This window comes from Vulpes lagopus, chromosome 23, assembly GCF_018345385.1.
Source record: "Vulpes lagopus strain Blue_001 chromosome 23, ASM1834538v1, whole genome shotgun sequence".
Taxonomy (NCBI): Eukaryota; Metazoa; Chordata; class Mammalia; order Carnivora; family Canidae; genus Vulpes; species Vulpes lagopus.
The window spans coordinates 54,167,010-54,187,682 of NC_054846.1; the positions used below are offsets into that span (position 1 = coordinate 54,167,010).

General features: G+C 33.7%; 1 protein-coding gene across 3 annotated transcripts in view; it reads right to left on the reverse strand.

Annotated features, from left to right (window-relative positions):
* EPS15 (epidermal growth factor receptor pathway substrate 15) overlaps positions 1–20,673 on the reverse strand; it is a 137,278-nt gene that overhangs the window by 70,807 nt on the left and 45,798 nt on the right. The window contains exons 7-12 of one of the 3 annotated variants that reach the window (XM_041738368.1): positions 20,359–20,484; positions 18,202–18,261; positions 10,269–10,469; positions 9,272–9,417; positions 7,489–7,645; positions 2,717–2,802 (exon numbers count right to left, since the gene is read on the reverse strand). In XM_041738368.1, coding sequence (XP_041594302.1) covers positions 2,717–2,802; positions 7,489–7,645; positions 9,272–9,417; positions 10,269–10,469; positions 18,202–18,261; positions 20,359–20,484 — 776 coding nt within the window. The remainder of the gene's footprint in view (positions 1–2,716; positions 2,803–7,488; positions 7,646–9,271; positions 9,418–10,268; positions 10,470–18,201; positions 18,262–20,358; positions 20,485–20,673) is intronic. The other 2 variants (XM_041738366.1, XM_041738367.1) reach the window with 2 other exon arrangements.

The window sequence follows — 20,673 nt, forward strand, 5'->3', positions numbered from 1 at the left end:
TAGTATCTTGAAGAGTGGGTGATATAGTGACCTAACACAACCAGTTACAAAAGTTATTTTAACAACCATAATTTTACCATGGGTTGATGAGTATCATTATGACATTACTGGAGCTGACAGATGATAGAAGTTTGTCTACACTGTAGACTTCACCTAAAATAAAAGCCTAGGGAAAATATTTTCACAAATGCCAAATCATGTATATGTGTTTTACACATTTATACAGTGTGACTACAACCTAAAACCTAACAAGGTTTTAGAGCTCTATGATTTTCTTAATAAGACATATAGTCACAAAATGTTAGATATGTTTTTATGTTTCAGTTGTGATTCACTATACAAGACTATCACTAGTATAACTTAACATTATTGTTATTAGAAGTTAGTGAAAGCTCAGTTTACCAAATGTAATTAATATTAGAAATGTCTGCACTGGCAAGAATACCCTATGTATGATGCTCTACTTTCTAATAAAGCTCACTACAAAAACATTTCATATGTTAATTACTGATAAAGTCAAGAGAGTCCTAGCATATTGGGGCCCTAGCATATTGGGGCATATCTACAAGAGGCACAGAAGACAAGTTTTTTCAAATCTTGCTATTATTCAATTTTTGTTACACATAAGGCAAGCAAAAATGTTAGTGGGCTATTTATAGACCCTAAGAAAATGAAAAGTCCACACATCATTATAGACTCAATAAATGTTTACTTCTTTTATTCTGAACTAAAGTAAAAAATGTTTCTTAATGAGAGGCAGACATATAATAGAAAGAATGCAGAACTACGACTTAACACAACTTGACTTGGGGTGCCATCCAGCACTGTTGCTGATTTGATGTGTGACTTTGAATTTTTTTCATGAGTAAGGAAAAAAATTGGACTATAAAATTCCCAAGGGTTTTGTTTCTGTTTTTGTTTTTCACTTTCTGGGATTCGAAGAGTAGAGGCTTTATATAAATAGGCAAAGGGCAATTTTTGAGCAGGAAATAAGAATATGACAGAACTTAGATAACCTGAAAACTAAATAAAACAAAAAACAACAGAAAACACAAAAAACCTACACAATGACATTTAAAAAGGGGCTCAGACTTCTGTTTCTAGAATGTCAAGTCATTCTGTTCAAAGAGACAGATGATACTAAGGCTAATCACTGAAAATACTGTGGATTTGAAGCTGTGTGGCCTTCAGCAGACATTGACTTCCCCAGAATTCATTTCTCCTTCTGGCAGAATTTTCATGTCAGGATACCCATTCCTCTAGGTGGTCCTGGTAGCCAACTACCCTCTCACTACTCCCATGACTGAGTTCATGGCAAATTAATAAATTATACATACCTGGCTCCTGTTTCAGAGACAGGCATGGCCCTAAGCGAGTATGATCACATGGAATCTTAGGGATTTTGCAGGAACTGCCAGAAAAGAGGTACTGCACTAGATTTGAATTTACAAATACATGAGGCTACGTGTGCTATTGCTCTTTTGGCAATATAATGGGAAATTCCACATGAGAATGGAACAACCCAGTGGAAGTGCATACAAGAAACTGAGCAAGAAAACAAATTATATCATTTAAGCCCCAGTATGAAGCTATTCCTTAAAACACCCCTACCTCTAAGAGGCCTTAGTTTCACAAGTCAATAAATTCACTCCCACTTAAATTAGCCTGGGTTGAATTCCTTCTTGCAAGTAAAAAATCATAACAACTAAGTTTCTCCATACAATTTTAAAGTAGCCCATGAATGAGGAAAGATCATTCCCTATTTCTTGCCATATGGCCCAGATAAATCATTTAACTATTCTCTTATGTCTCAATACTAACACTACAATATCAGCCATTATCTGCTTTAAAATGCTATGAATGTTAAAAACAAAACCAAAAAAAAAAAAAAAAAAAAAAGGCTTGTGTAAATATAAAGTGATTATGTAAATCCAAAACCTTGCAGATGGAACAATGGTCTCATTTTTACAAAAGTAATTTCAGGAGGTCATTTTTACAGTATTACCATAAAGTTTCCAGGGAACAAGGGAATTAAAGAAATATCAATAGTACCTGCTGTATTTAGATTCAAATCTAATTGTATTTAAGTCTGTTCTACATAGTACCTATGTATGAGAGAGAAGATTCAACTCTAAATCAAGTAGTCTGGAGAACAGATACTAGTTCTACTGCTATCAAGTTTGTATGACTGGGCAAAATAACCTCTCTCTGCACCTGAACTCCTTACCTGTAAACTAGAAACAATAAAATCTATTCAAGTTGTAAGGTTTCTGTGAGAAGCAAATAAGACAACAATTATGAAAGCTCTCAGAATTGGTATATGCATTTAACATTCCTTCCACAAAATGTATTATATAATGTTTTTCTAATATGCTATTCAAATATCCAAAGCTGGAGGAAAACGATAATCCATTTATTCTAAGATACACATTTTTTTGCTCCCTAAAAGTTAGATAGTATTTATAGCTGATGCCACTGTTTATTTGGCAGTGATTTTTTTCTTTGTTTAGTGGTACATAAGAAAATAGTGCATCCTGCAACTAAAGGTTGCCTTAGATTTGATGAAATAGGGTACACTGGAATAAAAAACGAAATAGGGTCACAGATTACCAATTCAAGGGTATTTAAAGAAAGTAGCATTTACCAAGATACACGTTAGAAACAAAAATGTGTGTGTGTATAGGTATATAGTCAGCTGTAATTTTACTTTACATACCTCTGTAGGTCAACTATTTCATTGTTAAGGGTATCTAGCTCCTTAATAGCAGAGAAATCTGCAACAGGACTTGATCCTATGATGTTCTAAAAACAAAAAGTTCACAATTATAACATTATTACTATAAAATTATATATGGCGAAGCATTGAAAATGTTCAAAAGCACGACATGGATATAGACTATTACATATTTTACAGTATTACTAATATTTTTAATTCATTTAAGAAAATCATATCTAGTGTAATCTTATAGATACACACACACACACAGTTATAAACTGAGACATTTTCGCTTAAGTTCTCTAAAAGCTGTTGCTCTATAATAGGTACCACCACTTCAGATCCCAAAGTCTTTGTCACTTGATCCTAGCACCTGTTTAAAACCTTGAAGTAAAGCAGATATCAGATTTATAAACTAATTCCTCCATTAGAAAATAAATTTCTTGGGGAGATGGATGGTGACTTATTTGTACTTGTGTCATCCAGCACAAAGTAAACAAATTTTCGCTGAATCTCAGAATCATAATGGTAAGTTGATTTTATTCAATTTAACATTTACTTCTGTTAAACAATTTTAGTGCCTACCCTATTTAAAGTAAAACCAACTGCTCAACATGTTACATAGTAAATATTAATATCAGCATATATGAAACTGTCTTCATATGACATCCTTTACATATAATTTTCTTTCAATAATGAAAGTGTCAAAATTGGTCTCCAAAAGGTACCTGTAATTAGAAAATCTAGCTGGGTTTATCCTGGGCTCTGCCATTTTACTAGCTGCATGATCTTCACTGTAAAGTAGGGAAATAATCTCTGCCCTGTCCACTTCAAAAATTAAATGAAATAAATAAGGTAAGTCACTCTAAAACTTCATAACATTTTATAAATGTAAAGTATTATTACAATTAATTTCCTCAACAGAATATCCTCTTAAGATAGATGACCTCCCAAAAAAAAAAAAAAAAAAAAGATAGATGACCTCCCAATGAACTGCTTCCACCCTGGCTCACAATGGTTTGTGAACCATTTCTGGTACCTAATACATCTGGGTGAAGTCAGGGCAAGAAGATAACTGCTCCTTCAGACACCTGACCTACACCCAATGCTACCATGAGATTGACAAATAACAGAATAATCACCATTAGGAAATACTAAAATTGAGGCCTCAACATGTAAAACTAAGACATACTGAGGACTTTATTAGCAGATCATAAAAGTTATGATATATATTTTTATATCATAAAAATTATTAATACTTATGTTGCTATGAACTTAATGTATGTTACCAACTTGGACAACAAAGGAGGATACCAATAAGTTCACAATATCCCATCTCCTCATATGTATATGATGATTTATAATTTACTACACTTTCAAATCCATCAATCAAGTCTCAAAACTAATCTGAAAACTGGGTTGTAGGTATGCCAGATAGTATTATTAACCCCATTTTAGAACTAAGGAACCAGGCATAATTGACTTGCTTAAAATTGAACCCAGGCAATAGGAAATATTGATTAGGAGACCTCTGATTAAATTCAAATGTATTTCACATTATACCTCTTGGCACTTGCATATTAAGATATTTAGGTAAATGAACCATCACCCTAAAGCCAATTTGAGAAACAGGTATGTCAATAAAGTTTGGCAAATAATTCTCTCCGTATTTCTTCAGACACACTCCATTATTAGTCCTCAGATGTTCTGTTTTGGCTATTCAAATTCATCTATTAGGATTTAATTAATGCTAGTCTTAATTTTATATTAACTACAAATTTTTATCAAATGCACCTCTTACTGTTTTACTGTGTTTCACTAATACACAGACCCTTATCATCCTAAATTATATCAGAAATTTTAAAGTGGATTTCTGAATGTGACGGTATTCTTAGGATTTCAAGTCTGTCTAAACTTGATTTATGAACTAAGCCTGGCCGAATAGTTTGACAGTTGAACAAAATGAAAAATTAGCACTTGGTCTCACTTTTATCACCAAGAGTAACTTATATCACCTAACTACTACTGAGAAATTTGCTATGAAAGGTGCAAGTATACCAAGAAACTCATGACTTTCACACCTCTTCTGTCACTCTAACTCAAAAAAAGTGACTCAGAGCTGATAGTCTTCCACTATTAAAAATATCAAATAAGAGTGAGGCAAGTAAGTTTAACCTCAAACAAGTTAGAAGGTGATACCACAGATGACTCTAAAAGGAAGATTAGTGCACTACAGTTGGTATAGCTTGTGTCACTCCTCAAATTGCTAATTTGGAAATTAAACTCCCATTCTAAAGTTATAAAATGGCATGCAACCAAAAAACATGGAAAAAGTTCAGCTAACAGTATATAAAGTGTAAGAAAGGCATATGGAGAAAAATGCAGCATGTCCCTTTTTTCAAAATATTTCCTCACGCCCTGCTTTTGTGCATTACACAGAAATTCCACTTTGGTAATTTTAAGTGGATCAAAGAGCCTAAGGAAAGCAAGCTAAAATGCACACAAGGACCAAGTGACAGACGTAACAAAATCATGTTGTTTAGGTATTTTTTCTGCATCAACTTTGCCACTTAACAAGTCTCTAATTTCAAAATTATAAACCAAAAACTAATGCAAAAAAAGGCATAAAGTAAAGCTCTAACCTTGAGAGAGCAAAGTTAAGAAACTGACAGTACAAGAAAGGCGAAAGCAGAGTGCTGCAGAATGGAAAAAAACAGTCTAAACTAGAAAAAACACAGAAAGGAAAGCAATATTCAAAAAAAAAAGATTAGTAAAAGCTGCAAAAAAAATGCAGTTCTAAAAAAATAGATTATAAAAAGAGATTATTTGAAAGACAAACCAAATGCAAATTTTTAATATTTAAGATTAAAAATGTTGGTTAATAGATAAGACAATAATGATTTAAAAATCCCATTTTAGGGATCCCTGGGTGGCGCAGCAGTTTGGCGCCTGCCTTTGGCCCAGGGCACAATCCTGGAGACCCGGGATCGAGTCCCACGTCGGGCTCCCTGCATGGAGCCTGCTTCTCCCTCTGCCTCTCTCTCTCCCTCTCTCTCTCTCTCTCTCTGTGTGACTATCATAAGTAAATTAAAAAAATAAAAAAAAATCCCATTTTAATGTATAATATTGATATCTGACATAAAAGCCAAAAGTGTCTATGCTCTGGTGAACGGACTTCAGACAAATCTATTAAAAACATCCGTACGGCAGATGTAAATAAGAGTGTCTACTAATGTTTTAGAGACTTCACATAACAAACAAGTTGTATCTATAGTTTGTACTGGTGGAAGACTTAGTATAACATGAAGGTGGCAAGGGGAAAAAAAAAAGTCTGTATAGGTGAAAACAAAAAAGGATGGAACAGCTGAGACAGAGATACAGCAGAGAGCACATATACAAATTTGTAACTTTTATCTTTCTGTGACATCACTTTTAAGGTTTCACTACAACTTAGGGGACCCAAGTCCTATGTCACAAGAAATCTCAAAAAATGAGATTTCTTCACAAAATGCCCCCCCCCAAACTCAAAAAACAGATAACCAAATATTTATGTTATTAAAAAATAAGGACAAAAACTCTTATAAGCAACTTCTATCCTGGTGGTTGTAAATTTCCATTTAGTTGACTTGGAAAAAAATTAATTTTCACTTTTATTAGGTTAAAATGGGATTTTTTTAAACTTATGTGACAAAATTAATACAGAACCAAAATATTCTACTGACATTTCTTTAAAGATTTTATTTATTTATTCATGAGACACAGAAAGAGAGAGAGAGGCAGAGACACAGGCAGAGGGAGAAGCAGGCTCCATGCAGGGAGCCTGATGTGGGACTCAATCCCAGGTCTCCAGGATCAGGCCCTGGGCTGAAGGCGGTGCTAAACCGCTGAGCCACCGAGGATGCCCCTCTACTGACATTTTAAAAACAACTCTCCTTACACCACACATTTCACAACTTCTATTATAACTAACTCTGAAGAATCACCACAGCAATTATTTTATAGGTCATAAGATATTTAAAGAAACAAGGTATGCATTTTTAAAGGAAAACAGCCACTAGACAATGTAAGTCCTTTTGAAGCTTTATTAAGACCAAGATGTTGTAAATATACTATGCTAGGAAGGATGTGTAGAGGCGGAGAGAAAAATCAAGGCACAGCATGGCTACAACAATGTAGTTTTGAAAATTCCCACTGCTGGCCAGAAACCAAAAGTAGCTAAAACCTGCTTCTAGCTGTTCAGATATGAAATTTGGCCACATGCTCAGGAAAAGAAGGTCATTTATGTGGCAAAACCATACAGATTTCTTCTCAAAATGATGTTTTTGTTTATATATAAAATTGACACCAAGCAATCATAATCTCCTAGATTTTATTTTCAAATTTGTATTGTTAAAAAAAAAACAAATTTGTATTGTTTTAAGAGTGAATCATCAAATGCAATACAATAATTTAATTCCTATAGATTTCATTTAAATTTTATACCTCATTCACAAAAATTCACAAGTCCAAATGTGGGGAAATACCATATTTTTCCAATTTTTAGACTGGAAAATATGGTTGCCATATGTGTAATGAATGCTGGGGTAAACGAGCTGCAGCCCAAGGATGTCATACAAAGCATCTGAACATATTTATAGACACAAACTAAACCACAAACAGTATACTGCTCTGCTCCTAGCCAGATACATTTTCTCCACTGCTTCAAACAAATCAAGTCTGTCATCTAACACAGCACTTGTTTTTTTCTGTTAACACATTTGGGTTTTCCTTACCTTTTGTAAATTGGCCCTGTCTGATGGTGGAACCATCTCAGGAGTAAGAATGTGAGGAGGATCAATGCCCTTTATTAACTTTTGATTGATTAAGTGAAAAGCCAAGGCAAACTGATCTTTTGAAAGCTTCCCACAGTCCTTTGTGTCACATAATGTCCTGTACAAATAAACAAAATGAACAGAATATAAGTGCTACAACTACCATTCTAAAAATCCAGGGAAAAAGTAATAGGACTAGGTAGCTTTTTAAAAATAATCAGTTGAATTAAAAAAGAAACTCAAACTTCTGTGTGTGTGGCCTGCTTAAAACTTAAAGTCAAATGTTAGAAAAGAAAGATCAGCTAAAATGGTTTTTTAAAAAGATAGAGAAAAGAGAATATTCACCTTAGTGCTAAGCAGAGGTCTCAGATCTATCTGGGTTTGCTTTGTATTTTCTTACCGATTTCTAGAACCACTACAGAGCAAGAGTTGTGGTGGGCCAGAGAATCTTAACGTTCTCAACACTAAAAGATGTTAAAAATGAAACCTAAGTTTCAACAAATTTGGTTCATTAGTGGCATTAGAATGATTCTAAAACAAGCAAAAATTTCCACACTGGCTTGCTTCCTGCAACTCTTGGGAGTAGGTGGATATAAGGATCACCAAGTCAAAGCAGAAACAACAGCTGCAAATGGAGATCACATGTGAAGAGAAGGCAGCAAATCTGGAAAGCTTTACAAAATCACTTGAAGAGAAACAGAGAATGTTTTATCCTATTTTCTTTTCCTTTCTTTCTCTCTCTCTCTCTCTCTCTCACCCTCTTCTTCTCTCTCTTTCTTTTTAAAGGTCAACTTTCTGAAGTCCTGATCTATTACATTCACTGAAAGCTACTGTGGCCTGATGAACAGACTATCAGTAAGGTGTCAAAGAAACCCTGAATTCCAACTTCTCTACTTATTTCTTCTTGTGACCTTGAACAAATTGTTTTTCATCTCTTCAAGCTTTAGTTTCTTCAATGATAAAGTGGAGATAACACATATTCTGCAAGGTTACAGTGAGAATTAAAGGTAAAGTACATAAAAAGTCTGGGCATAATGTCAAGCCCATGACGGCTGCCATTTATTGAGCACACTGCCTGGCCTAGGCACTTGAAAGTGGCAGCTATTATTAGTTATATATATTTAAACTTTCCCCCTCTTGAGTTCTCGTTCCTCTTAAGGCAGACCTACTGTCCTCATTTGTTCTTTTCTAAGTTTCTCTTTGCAGCTGTGTGGTTCCACATCTGACGTTTGCTGCCCCCTGAAAACCTCAACACAACCTCTGGTATAGTCAGGTGAACTGGCAACAGGCACACTATAAATTTTCGTATGCACAGTCTCATTTAACATGACATGCACTAAAGACACTCAAGGTTGTCTTTTTTAAGGATCAAGTGTGTAATTTCTCTGAAAAGGTATTAAAGTATACATATGCCCTACAGAATTATCTGAGCACACCTTGAAGATACTATTTTGTATGTTGTTTAAATTTCAGATTTTTGCATTCTCCCTTAAAACTAAGTTTAATTGATATAAACTGCTGCATTTTAACATTTTAATAATCACTGACACTGTCAATCTTATAAAACAGGTAATCCATTCTCAAGCTTTTGTCCACTATTCAGAAGAAATCCTCATATTTAAATTTTCTCTACAAAGAATTATGAAACAAAATTGTCCAACAAATGCTTAAAAATAAGAATGCACAAAACGCAACTTACACAAAGCTGTATTTCTTTTCTAAATCAATTTAAATAAAATCTTACCAAATATGGGCCAGTAAGGTAGAAGGTAAACCTGTCTTCAGGAAGATTTCACGGACTTCCAATCCAGACACAAATCCATCCATATCTTTATCAGTTTTCAAGAAGATCTCATCATATTTAGCCTTTTCTGCAGGGGATACAACCCACTACAGGGGGGCAAAAAAAAAATATATATATATAGTATTTCCATCAAAATGAATAACACTTTGAAGTGTCATTCCTTCAACCCAAGATAGTATTTGTCAAAATTCTTAGCAATTCCACCCCACTAGATGTAGCAATAGTGTACCATTCCATCACACCCTAATCAAAATGCTGTGGTGAAGAAAAAACTACAGAAAAATACAGAGCAGTTGGGACTATATTTACAGATACCCATTTCACTTTTTTCCTTTTAGGTAATGAGTAAATTCAAGCATAGTTAACTCTTGATTTATGAATGACCACATTAATATAGGTAACTGGGAAAATTGATACAAACAAAATATTTAGATAATTCTCAATCCCCATTTTTATAGTTTCATTCAGCTTTCTTAGCTGTAGCTGAACTGGCTGATTTGCATATCCTGTCATTATTTTCCTTTACTCAGCCTGAGAAGCAGCAGGCTGGAGGGGGAAAAAAAGGCCCTAGATAACCGCAAATTGGATAATTTGATCCCAAAGAATCAAGAGTTAACTGGGGATTAAAAAAACAGTAACATCTATTAACTATGCCTGGGCAAGCATGCCAGATTAGCATGGATTATCTTCTGTCTCCGACTCTAATTCTAGGTAGATCAAGGCAAAGCCAATAAAAAATCCAGATGATCTAAGTAAGGCCAAATGCAAGAGAAGGATTATATGTCATCTCTGGGACATTGTATTATGCAGGTTCAACCAGAGGATGCTATAAATCTTTGATCCCTTTGATTGCTCTTTCTGTCTTCATCAAGCAATCAACTATTAAATGCCATGCACTTAAAAAAAAAAAAGTCCTTTAACACTGATAGATCTATACCTGTCTTAACGGTGCTTTGGTAGGTAAAATGCCTACAGGTGGGAAGGAGTGGTAAGGTTCCTTGGCTGATGCTGAAGAGGGGATCAACCGCACAGAGCCTGATATACTGACCGTTTTTCTCTTAGAAGGTGGCACCAAGGCAGGAGGCAAGGACATTGGCACAGGTTCTTTCTCCAATGCACAGTATACCAAAAACATGGCCTTCAAGAGAGATCAACCAGGGTCACATATATTAAAATCATTTAACAACATCTACCCACTGAATTGATAATTGTTCAACAACAAAGCAGCTTTGAGCTGTCTGAAATTCTTTTTTTTAAGAAATCAGGCTGGGAATGAAAGAAAGAGGAAAAGAGAGAGACAAAAGGAAGAAAGGAGAAAAGGAAATAAATCAAAGCTAAGTAACTTTTAGGAAGATACCCAAAGTAGCAAAAACTCAGATACACACTATTCAACTAAAATTCTTGCAATGTCAAAAGCAAACAATCTGGGGAAAAGATATTTGCAAAGAAAGAGCTAATCTTCCTAAAAAGAATCCTTAGAAATTAACATAAGAAAAAGCCAAAATCCAATAGGAAAATGGGTAAATAGTAAGAACAAATATTTTATTGAAAAGTAAATACTACAGATGGCCTATCCTTCAACATACAAAAATATGCTCACTTTCACAAGAAAATTTCAAATTAAAAGTATATTAAAATCCCATTTTCCACTAACTGGCAAAAATCCAAATTTCATAACGTACATTGTTAACTAGACTAGGGACCCTCAGACACTCTTTAGTGGAAGCTCAAACTGGTACCAAGCCTAAGAAGGGCAATTTGGTAACAACTACCAAATTTATTTACTTCTCCCTTTGGTTCATCAATCCCCCATCTGGGAATCTATCCTCAGAATTACCTGCCCATAAAAAAACACTGTATTGAAAACGACTGTTAATCACAGAATTATTTGTAGCAGCACCCAAGTACTCAACAACCAAAGACTGATTTAAAAAAATTATGGTACAGCTATACAATAAAATACTATGAAACCAAAACCAAAACCAACAAACAAAAAATAGTTTGAAACATTCTCTCTCTTAACTATAGTACTTTCACAAATATACACAATTATCAAAACGCATCAAATTATATACTTAAATTGATTGCAACTCACTGTATGTAAAGTAGTCCTCACTCTGACTTGGGGAAAAAAAAAAAGAAATGTACAGCTCTCTATGTGAAAAGGTATCCCAGTGTTAATATGTATATAGTGTGTTATCTTTTGCAGTAAGGAAGTAATAATTACTCCTATGTGCTTATATTTGCTTTTTTAAACTCTAGAAGAACGAACAAGAAACTAAGAAAAGTGGTTGGTTACACAGTAAGTATAAATGGAGCACTGAGGGCAAGGATGGAACTGAGATTTTTTTTCCACTGAATATCTTTTTTTGTTAAGATTTTATTTATTTATTTGACAGAAAGAGAGAGCACAAGCAGGGTGAGTGGCAGTCCGAGGGAGAGGGAGAAGTATGTTTCCCATTAAGCAAGAACCCCTCAGCGGGGCTCGATCCCAGGACCCCTGAGATCATCACCTGAGCTGAAGGCAGCCGTTAACCAACTGAGCCACTCAAATGCCCCTCCACTGAATATCTTCATCTATTGTACTGACTTCTGAACCATGCAAATATACTACCTATTAAACATTATTTTTAATTATTAAATACATAAAGCATTTGCACAAAGTACATATACAATGCAGGATATTCCCTTCATTTTAAAGAATTCAAGATACCTTCAAGACTTTGAAAAGATAGTTTCCAGGACAATCTTCAAGAATTTAAAACTGCTCAAAGCAACTTGGTACCTCCAAAAAGATTCCAACAGCAACTGAGAGGAAGCTTAAGTACTTATTTTTCTTTCCCTGAAAATGACATTCTCCCCCTAAAAATGTTTGCTTCCAATTCTAAGTTTATTTACAGGGCTTTCGAATCAGTGTTTATTCAGTACCTAATACAACAACACTGACCCATAATTTCTGTGATTACAAATATCATTTTATGTATGAAGAAACTGAAGCTCAAAGATGCTAAGTATCTTGCCTGTTATCTTTTTAAGAAGTGATAGTATAGGGTTCAAAGACCTGGCTATAAGCTCTTGTTTTTTTCTAGGAGTACACATATAATTTTACAAGACCATGTTCTCCTCTACATGGAATAAAACTAACCTTTTACTCAATGGGACCCAAATTGTAGCAGGTATCAGAATTACCTGGACAATATTGTGAAGTGCAGATTTCTAGGCTCCACTCCCAGAATTCTTGAATCATTAAGTCTGGGTTGGGCCTTATAGTTTATATTTCTAAGAAGTCTCCAAAGATGCTGATGCTCTTTGTCCTGGGACCATATTTAACCATTTGGCCCAAACCAAGAATTCTCTTCTCCCCATTTACTAGTCAACTTGAAGAACTCAATTTAGTTTTAGAAACACATAAACTTTATTATCTTCAAAAGCCTGAAACTCCAGAGTGAAAAATATCTGGATAGCATATAATTTCAACCAAATTCATGATATAGACAATATTATGAAGTTGGCACTGAGCTAAAAGAAGTGACTAACATTCACATTAAAGGTCAGCATTCCTCTCACTGCAGATGGGAGTCATTTCCTGGAAAAGAAGACACCAGAAGCAAAAGAGCTATGTCAGCTATCTGCTGCCAACAGACAACACATTTTTTGAAACTTTAAAAAAAAAAAAAAAGTATCATTATTTCATGTTGCCTTGAAAATAGTTTCCCTGACAAAACTGAAGCCAAAAATTTTTCTACCAAATAAAACAGAAAAAAGTGAACAGTATACTGTTGGGTTGTAATTTTTTTTAAATTATATTGTACTTTATCCTAATCAAAGCCTGCCACTGAAACAAATACAGCAATTAAATGAAATGAAGCACCATAGTTGAAAGAAAGGAAAAAAAAAAAAAAAGTCTGGCAAAAACAAGCCTAAGCTTTCTCCGTGATAGCAGGGAAAGAGGGGATTTAGTTTATTATTGCAGTCAATTACCAGTAGCTGCTCACTTTTATTCTCTGTGCTTTTAGGGAGTAGAAATACTCCCAAAGTTTAGTATCCCAAAGTTTAGTGGCCATCAGAATCTCGGGGAGGCCTTTTTTACCCTACCCCAGAGATTCTGATTTAGTTGGTCTGGGCTTACACCTAGGAATCTGCATTTCTAATACGTTCTCTGGTAATATTGATGTGGCTGATAGAAGACAAATACTTTGAGAATCAGTATTTTAGGAGTTTCCTTAAGAGTTTTATTTGCTCATTCGTCTAATCACTTGAACTGCCAGTTTTAATTTCTTAAAATAGCATTCTGGGATAAAAAAATATCAGGCATTTCTTATATATTCCAAGTAATACAAGTTTTCTTCATCAATTTAATTCAACAAAATATGTACTGAGAAATTTCTAGCTACCAGGCACTGTGCTAGGCACTAGAAATACAAAACTAAAAAGACCTTACCACCTCAGTAGAAGCAGCAAACATGTAACAAGTTAATTTCAGTACAATGTGAACATGTTAACACAAATATAGTTAATAAACCTCAAAGTGCCAAAAACTCTTCACATGAGTATCCAACAAATGCTACTGACAAAAATTTAGACCATTTACCTAACAGAAAAATCTAAAGGCCTAATAAGAATGTAAAAACCAGTACAAATGATTACTTTGTATTCTGTCAAAGTAAAAATGGCATGAGTCTGCCTCTCCAAAGAAAAGAATAGGAAAAGAGGAAAATAGTAACTTTACAGTGAAGAAATCTGGCAAATGCCAGCTTTACCAAGTGATGAAGATTAACATCACCAGTAATGGCATATAGACATCATTTATGCCCTGATAAATGTGATGAGAAAGGCATTTCACATCTGTGGTATTCTTTCCAGAAACCTATATCCCCACTCTATCCATGAGAAAAACACCAGACAAACCTAGATTGGCAGACATTCTACAGAATACCTGGCTAGTGCTCCTTGATAATGCCAAAGTCATAGTGAAGCAAGACAGAAGACTAAGAAGACATCAGGGAAATGCAAATCAAAACTCACAATGATATATCACCTTACACCCGTCAGGATAGCCAGAATCAGAAAGACAAGAAATAACAAGGGTAAGCAAGGATGTGGAGAAAAAGGAATCCTTCTGCACTATTGGTGGGAATATAAATTGGTACAGTCACTATAGAAAACAGTATGGAAGTTTCTCAAAAACTTAACAATGGAAATACCATATGATCTAGTAATTTCACTACTGGGTATTTACCCAAAGAAAACAAAAACTCTAATTCAAAAAAATGTATGCACCTCCATGTTTACTACAGCATTATTTGCAATAGCAAAGATATGGAAACAGCCCAAGTGTCCATTGATAAATGAAGCAATAAAGAGAGAATGTGGTGTACACACATACAGAGGAACATTGCTCAGCCATAAAAAAGAATACAATCTTGTCATTTGCAACAAAATGGATAGGCCTAGAGAATATAATGCTAAGTGAAGTAAGTCAGACAGACAAACAGAGAATGTGGAATCTAAGAAATAAACAAGCAAAGAAAGACACAAACAAACAAGATAACAGACTCTTAAATACAGAGAACAAACTGGTGGTTGCCAGAAAGGAGGTGGCAGGAATGGGTGAAATAGATAAAGATTAAAAAGTACAAACTTCCAGTTATAAAATAAGAGATGAAAAGCATGGCATAGGGAATATAGGCAATAAGATTGTAATGACATTGGTAACAGTAACTATACTTATCGTGGTTACTGTGGTTACTGAGGAATGTACAGAATTGTTGAATCATTATGTTGTATACCTGAAACTAATACAACACTGTTAATCATATTATTTCAATTATAAAAAAGTTACTTGCCCCATTCATTAAGAAAAAAGATGGAAAAATATTTATCAGGCAAAGTCCATCAAAAGAATGCTAGTGAGATCACTGATAATGGTGAAACCACAAGGAAAATCCTAGAATTAAAAGAACTAAATTAACTGAGAAAAATCTAGAATTTTAGTTAACAAAAAATATTCTAAAATTTTCTGTGGTTAGGAGGTGAAGAAGGAAGTGAAAATAATTTAAAGGACTTGTTTTACTGGAGTAAAGGTTAACTTACTTTCAGCTGCTGGAGAAAGAAGTATGATTAAGTACAGGGATAAGTGTTATTAACCATTAATGGAACAGATATTAAAACAGAATTTATACTTAAATAAGAGGGGAAAACTCAATGAATCACTACTTGATAACTAGCAACAATAGGAACAGGAAAAAGAGAAAATAATGTAAAATACATAAGGTAGAGGGAATAAAATCAGTATCTGCACCATCATCTTAAAAGACAAAAACTGTCAAATCAGGGAAAAACTGAAACAAAGGAATAAGCTGTATCCAAGAGATAAATTTTAAACATAAGAAGTATCAGGTAGGGACACCTGGGTGGCTCAGTGATTGTCTGCCTTTGGCTCAGGGTGTGATCCAGGTCCTGGGATTGAGTCCCACATCGGGCTCCCCACAGAAGCCTGCTTCTCCCTCTGTCTATGTCTCTGCCTCTCTCTCTCTCTGTGCTTCTCATGAATAAATAAATAAATACTAAAAAAAAAAAAAAAAAAAAAAGAAAGAAAAAGAAAAGAAATATCAGATGATCCAGACTTTAATGGGGCAGCCCCGGTGGCTCAGCGGTTTAACGCCTGCCTTTGGCCCAGGGCCTGATCCTGGAGACGCGGGATCAAGTCCCACGTCCGGCTCCCTGCATGGAGCCTGCTTCTCCTCTACCGGTGTCTCTGCCTCTCTCTCTGTGTGTGTCTGTCATGAATAAATAAATAAAATCTTAAAAAAAAATACATCACATGAGCCGAAATCTAAAATTAAAGTCACTAAGCATGATAAAGTTGGAAAGAATTTCTGAGGAATGCTCATAGAAAGAAATCAAATGTGCAAAGTGGTTAAAATTATTAAATCTAGGAGAAGACATATAGATGTTCATTATTTTTTTTTTAAGTAGTAACTTCCCATAAATGCGTCGTTCATTCTTAAACTATTCTTTCAATAAAGGTTTACTTTTATTTTTTTTAAAAAAAAAGAGTAGGTTACCTAGCAAAAGGCTTCAGAGCATATAAGATAAACTGTGTTTAATCACTTACCTTAGCACATACTACTGTTAATCAAATGAGGATAATACTATTCTCCACCTACTTTAACCATACTTATACAAATCCTTCCTTGAAATTTTTAATTTTTGTCTTCACAGTCTTTCAAAGTACATCATCAGCCAAACCTCTTCAATATACCACTTTCTTTCCCCAAAACACTGAATCAACCGTTAATAGTTAGTTGAGATAACTCTGTCACCATTTGTGAGGGGGTACCCCCTGCCATTTCCCAACTATCACCCAAATTAAAATTAAAAATACTAGGGACCTAAGACCATCAACTCAAGTCACTTTACATTTCCATTTCTGTATTTTTTTTCAAATGTAATAATACTTATTCTTCCTATTTTAGTTGATTCCTAGAATATAAACAATAAAGTTTATGAAAGGACAAAAAAAGAAAAATAAGGCTAAATGGAAACTGAAACATAATCAATAAAATTGATATAATGAATTTACATAGGTCTAATATCTTCTGAGCAGAAAAGCTGACACATCCAGGGAACATATAAGAGGTCATGAACTTGGCAACAAAGAAAATCTTATGAAATTTTTTAAGTAGAGATTTTAAAGATCACATTCTCTAAGCATAATCAAATCAAGCTAAAAGTATATACAAAGGTAACTAAAAACCAAACTTAACTACTTTGAAATTAGGAAACATATTCCTAAACAGATGATTTTAAAAAGCTAAAAATTATCTAAAAAGTAGTAAAAAGAATACTTTGTATCAGTATCTATGGAATCCAGCTAAACTTGTACTCAAGAGAAAATATGTAAATTTTTTCAATATTAAAGATGATAAAAAAAATAAAGGGATTTAGTACTCATTTTCAAGAAAAGACTTTTTTAAAAGGTAAACCAAAAGAAACTAGGAAGAAGGCATTAAGATAAAAGCTGAAAAAATGAAAAAGTCAAAACATAACAGAAAGGATAATTATATCCAAAAGATGGCTCTTTTTAAAGATTTATAAACTAGATAAAATTCAATTAAACAAAAGATGAGAGGGAGCAAAAAAATAAGATTTGGAATGAAAGAGTAGCACAACCACAGCCCAGAAGAGATTAAAAGAATAAGGCAAATCTCCCACAACAAATTTGGAAAGTCAAGCAGACAATTTCTCAGCAAAATAAAGACAGAAAATCTGAACAGATTAATTTCCAAGTAAGAGATTCAAGGGGGGATTAGAGATTGACTATTCATAAGCTCACAGCAGAGTTGTATCTAACCTTTAAGGAAGAGATGAATACAACTCTATTTGGAATTAACTTCCAATTTCCAAAGATGACATATCTTCAGATAAGATGTCAAAACTTTCTCACTCTATAAATAAAGTAAAACTACAATGTTATCCATGTTTTCCTTTAATAAAATAAATGTGAAAATCTGGGGGTATATCTGAAGTAAAATTATTCCATAGCAGAAGGCGGTACTTAAAAGAGATGCCTGGTTAAGATGGGATACAAAGATCGATACCACTCAGCATCTTTACAATACATTATCCAAAGTATATAACCCTATGTATCTTAAAGTCAAATAAAATGAAGACAGTAAGACCATACATTTTCTACTATCTGTTTCTTTAAAAATATTTATTGACTACCTGTATACTCTAGACAAAAATACTCATACCAACAACCTTAGGAAAATACAGTTTTCCTCTGAGGATAAAATAAACAAGGAAATTTTTGCTTGAGAAAACCATTAAGATGTTTAAGATTTTAAGAGCATTAGGTTACTTACAACTGCAAACTCATCTCTGTCAAGCATTCCATCATGGTCAATGTCACTCAACTCCCAAACCTTAAAAAGAAAGGAATTGACAAAGATTAAAGCTCTTTCACTTCATATGCTACCTGTAAACACCAAATACAATAAATGCAGGGAAATTTTTCATCTAAACATTAAAATATAAAATAAATAAATAAACATTAAAATATCTAATTCTTGGAGAAATTTCACTTATGCTGAACATTTTATTACATCACTCATATATGCTATATTAACATTAACATTATTGTAAAAAGAAGGAATAATTCTTAATACAAGTGTTTTTTAATAAAAATTTCTTACAAAATTTTAAAGAAAATATTTTGTTTCTATCCAGTAAGAAAACTATGTATACAGCACTTTAAACAGCTACAATGCTTTTTCACAAACATCATCTGTTAACTCATGCAACAACTCCATGTGGTACTATCAACCCACTTTTAGATCTGAGGTGATATGACTTAAGATCATGCAACCATTATTAAGTCACAGAATCAGTTTTCAACATGAAGATTTCCAACTAAGTCCATTATTGTTTTCCATACACTACAGAATCTCTGATCAACTAAAAGATATGTCCAGTGAATACTGTGTTATTATTAACCAGCTAATGTCCAGGGCTTACAAAGAAAAAATAAATCTAAAAGGCCCGAGTTGATTTGGTTTAAATACAGAGTAGATTCCATACCTTTAGATCAGCTATAAAACTATGTTAAATCCTTGAAAAGAAGATATTTAAGTCTTTCAACAAAATTTTACTGGGAGTAAAATTTACTTTAGTAAGAGATTGGAGTGGAGATAAGCAAGTGTTTGGTCACTAAATGTCTTCAAGGAATTTGGACTTTATCTTAAATGCAATGGGAAGCTACTAAGAGGGTTAAGTCAAAATAACAGGATTATATTTATAGTTTAGAAATCTCACACTGACCACACAGTAGAGAAATGATTAACGAGAAATAGTACTGAAAAATGGCTTTTAAATTAACATTTACTGAGCTAACCTATACAACACTGATCCAGTAGTACTCCTACTGGTGATATGGTAGTAAGTCATTATCACCATCAGCATCGTGGCATCTAGCATTAAAGAATATGTACCAAGCACTGTGCTACATACATACATTATCACATTTAATCCTTACAACCCTATAAATGGAATCACACTCATCTTAAAGATTAAAAAAAAATGATACATGGTTTTCTGATGATTCACTCAAGGTCACACGTCTAAGAAATGGTGCAGCCAGATTTAACCCTCTGTATTCTGGCCAAGCTAAGGATTAAAGATTTCCAACTAAGTCCATTATTGTTTTCCATACACTACAGACTCTCTGGAGGTTTAATGAGAGTAGATGAGGTTTGAAATCCAAAGAGGCATAGAGATAAATCACTATGGAAAATAGCCCAAGAGTAGGAAAAGCCCTGCTGAAGTTGGTGATCATAAAATTATGATGATACCAATATCTTATTAGATTCTCAGTAGTCCACATGCAACCACAGAGAAGGCACATAATTAGCTTCGTGCAAAGTTGGATTTTCAACAGGTCAGAAGAAAGGTTAGAAAATATGGTAACGGGAGCTAAAGATACCACATGAAACTGTGGACCAAGTTGGATGAGGAAAAAAATAAATAAATTTGAAAAATGGAGAAAGTAAAGGACTCTGAGACTTAAAGGTCTTGTGAAGTCAAAGAATTAGTCTTGCAAGTATTTATGAAAGAGATCTATAAAGATGGGAAGTTCTATTTAGAGAGTTAATGATTTCAGAGATGAAACTATTCCTTATAGCAGGGGCACATCATACAGCCATGAAGCAGGCAATAGATATAAAATACTGATGGTCTCCAGAAATTAAATCAAGGAACTGGGAAGTCAGAACATACAGTTCAAATAAAAATGACCCGCTCAAAGGGCTTACATATATAACTAATTTCAAGCACTCATATATTAGAGGGAATATCAAATAAAATTAATTGGCAATAATTTTACATATTAAAGCAGAACACAAAAAAATTCTATAATAACCTCAAAATAAAATCTGTGTAATCTTTGACAATGAGCTGTAAGCGCCCCTGATAGATACAAAAATGAGATACATAAAAATTACATTTAGAATTTAATAATATCTTACTCTTCCAAGGATATCCACAGGTAACTTAGAGTTGAGCAACACTGGTTTCACTTTATCACCAGATAGAAATCCATTCACTGGGCTTAAACTATCAAAAATTGCATCATATTTGGCCTTATCTTCAGACTATAATATTAAAAAGATCACAAGTTAATCAGTGGTGAAAAGCATTTAAACTGCAGTTATAAAAATCAAATCCTCAAAGAATAGGCAATATATATATATATTTTAAGATGATTTATTTATTTATTTATTTATTTATTTATTTATTTATTTATTTATTTATTTATGATAGACACACACACACACACACAC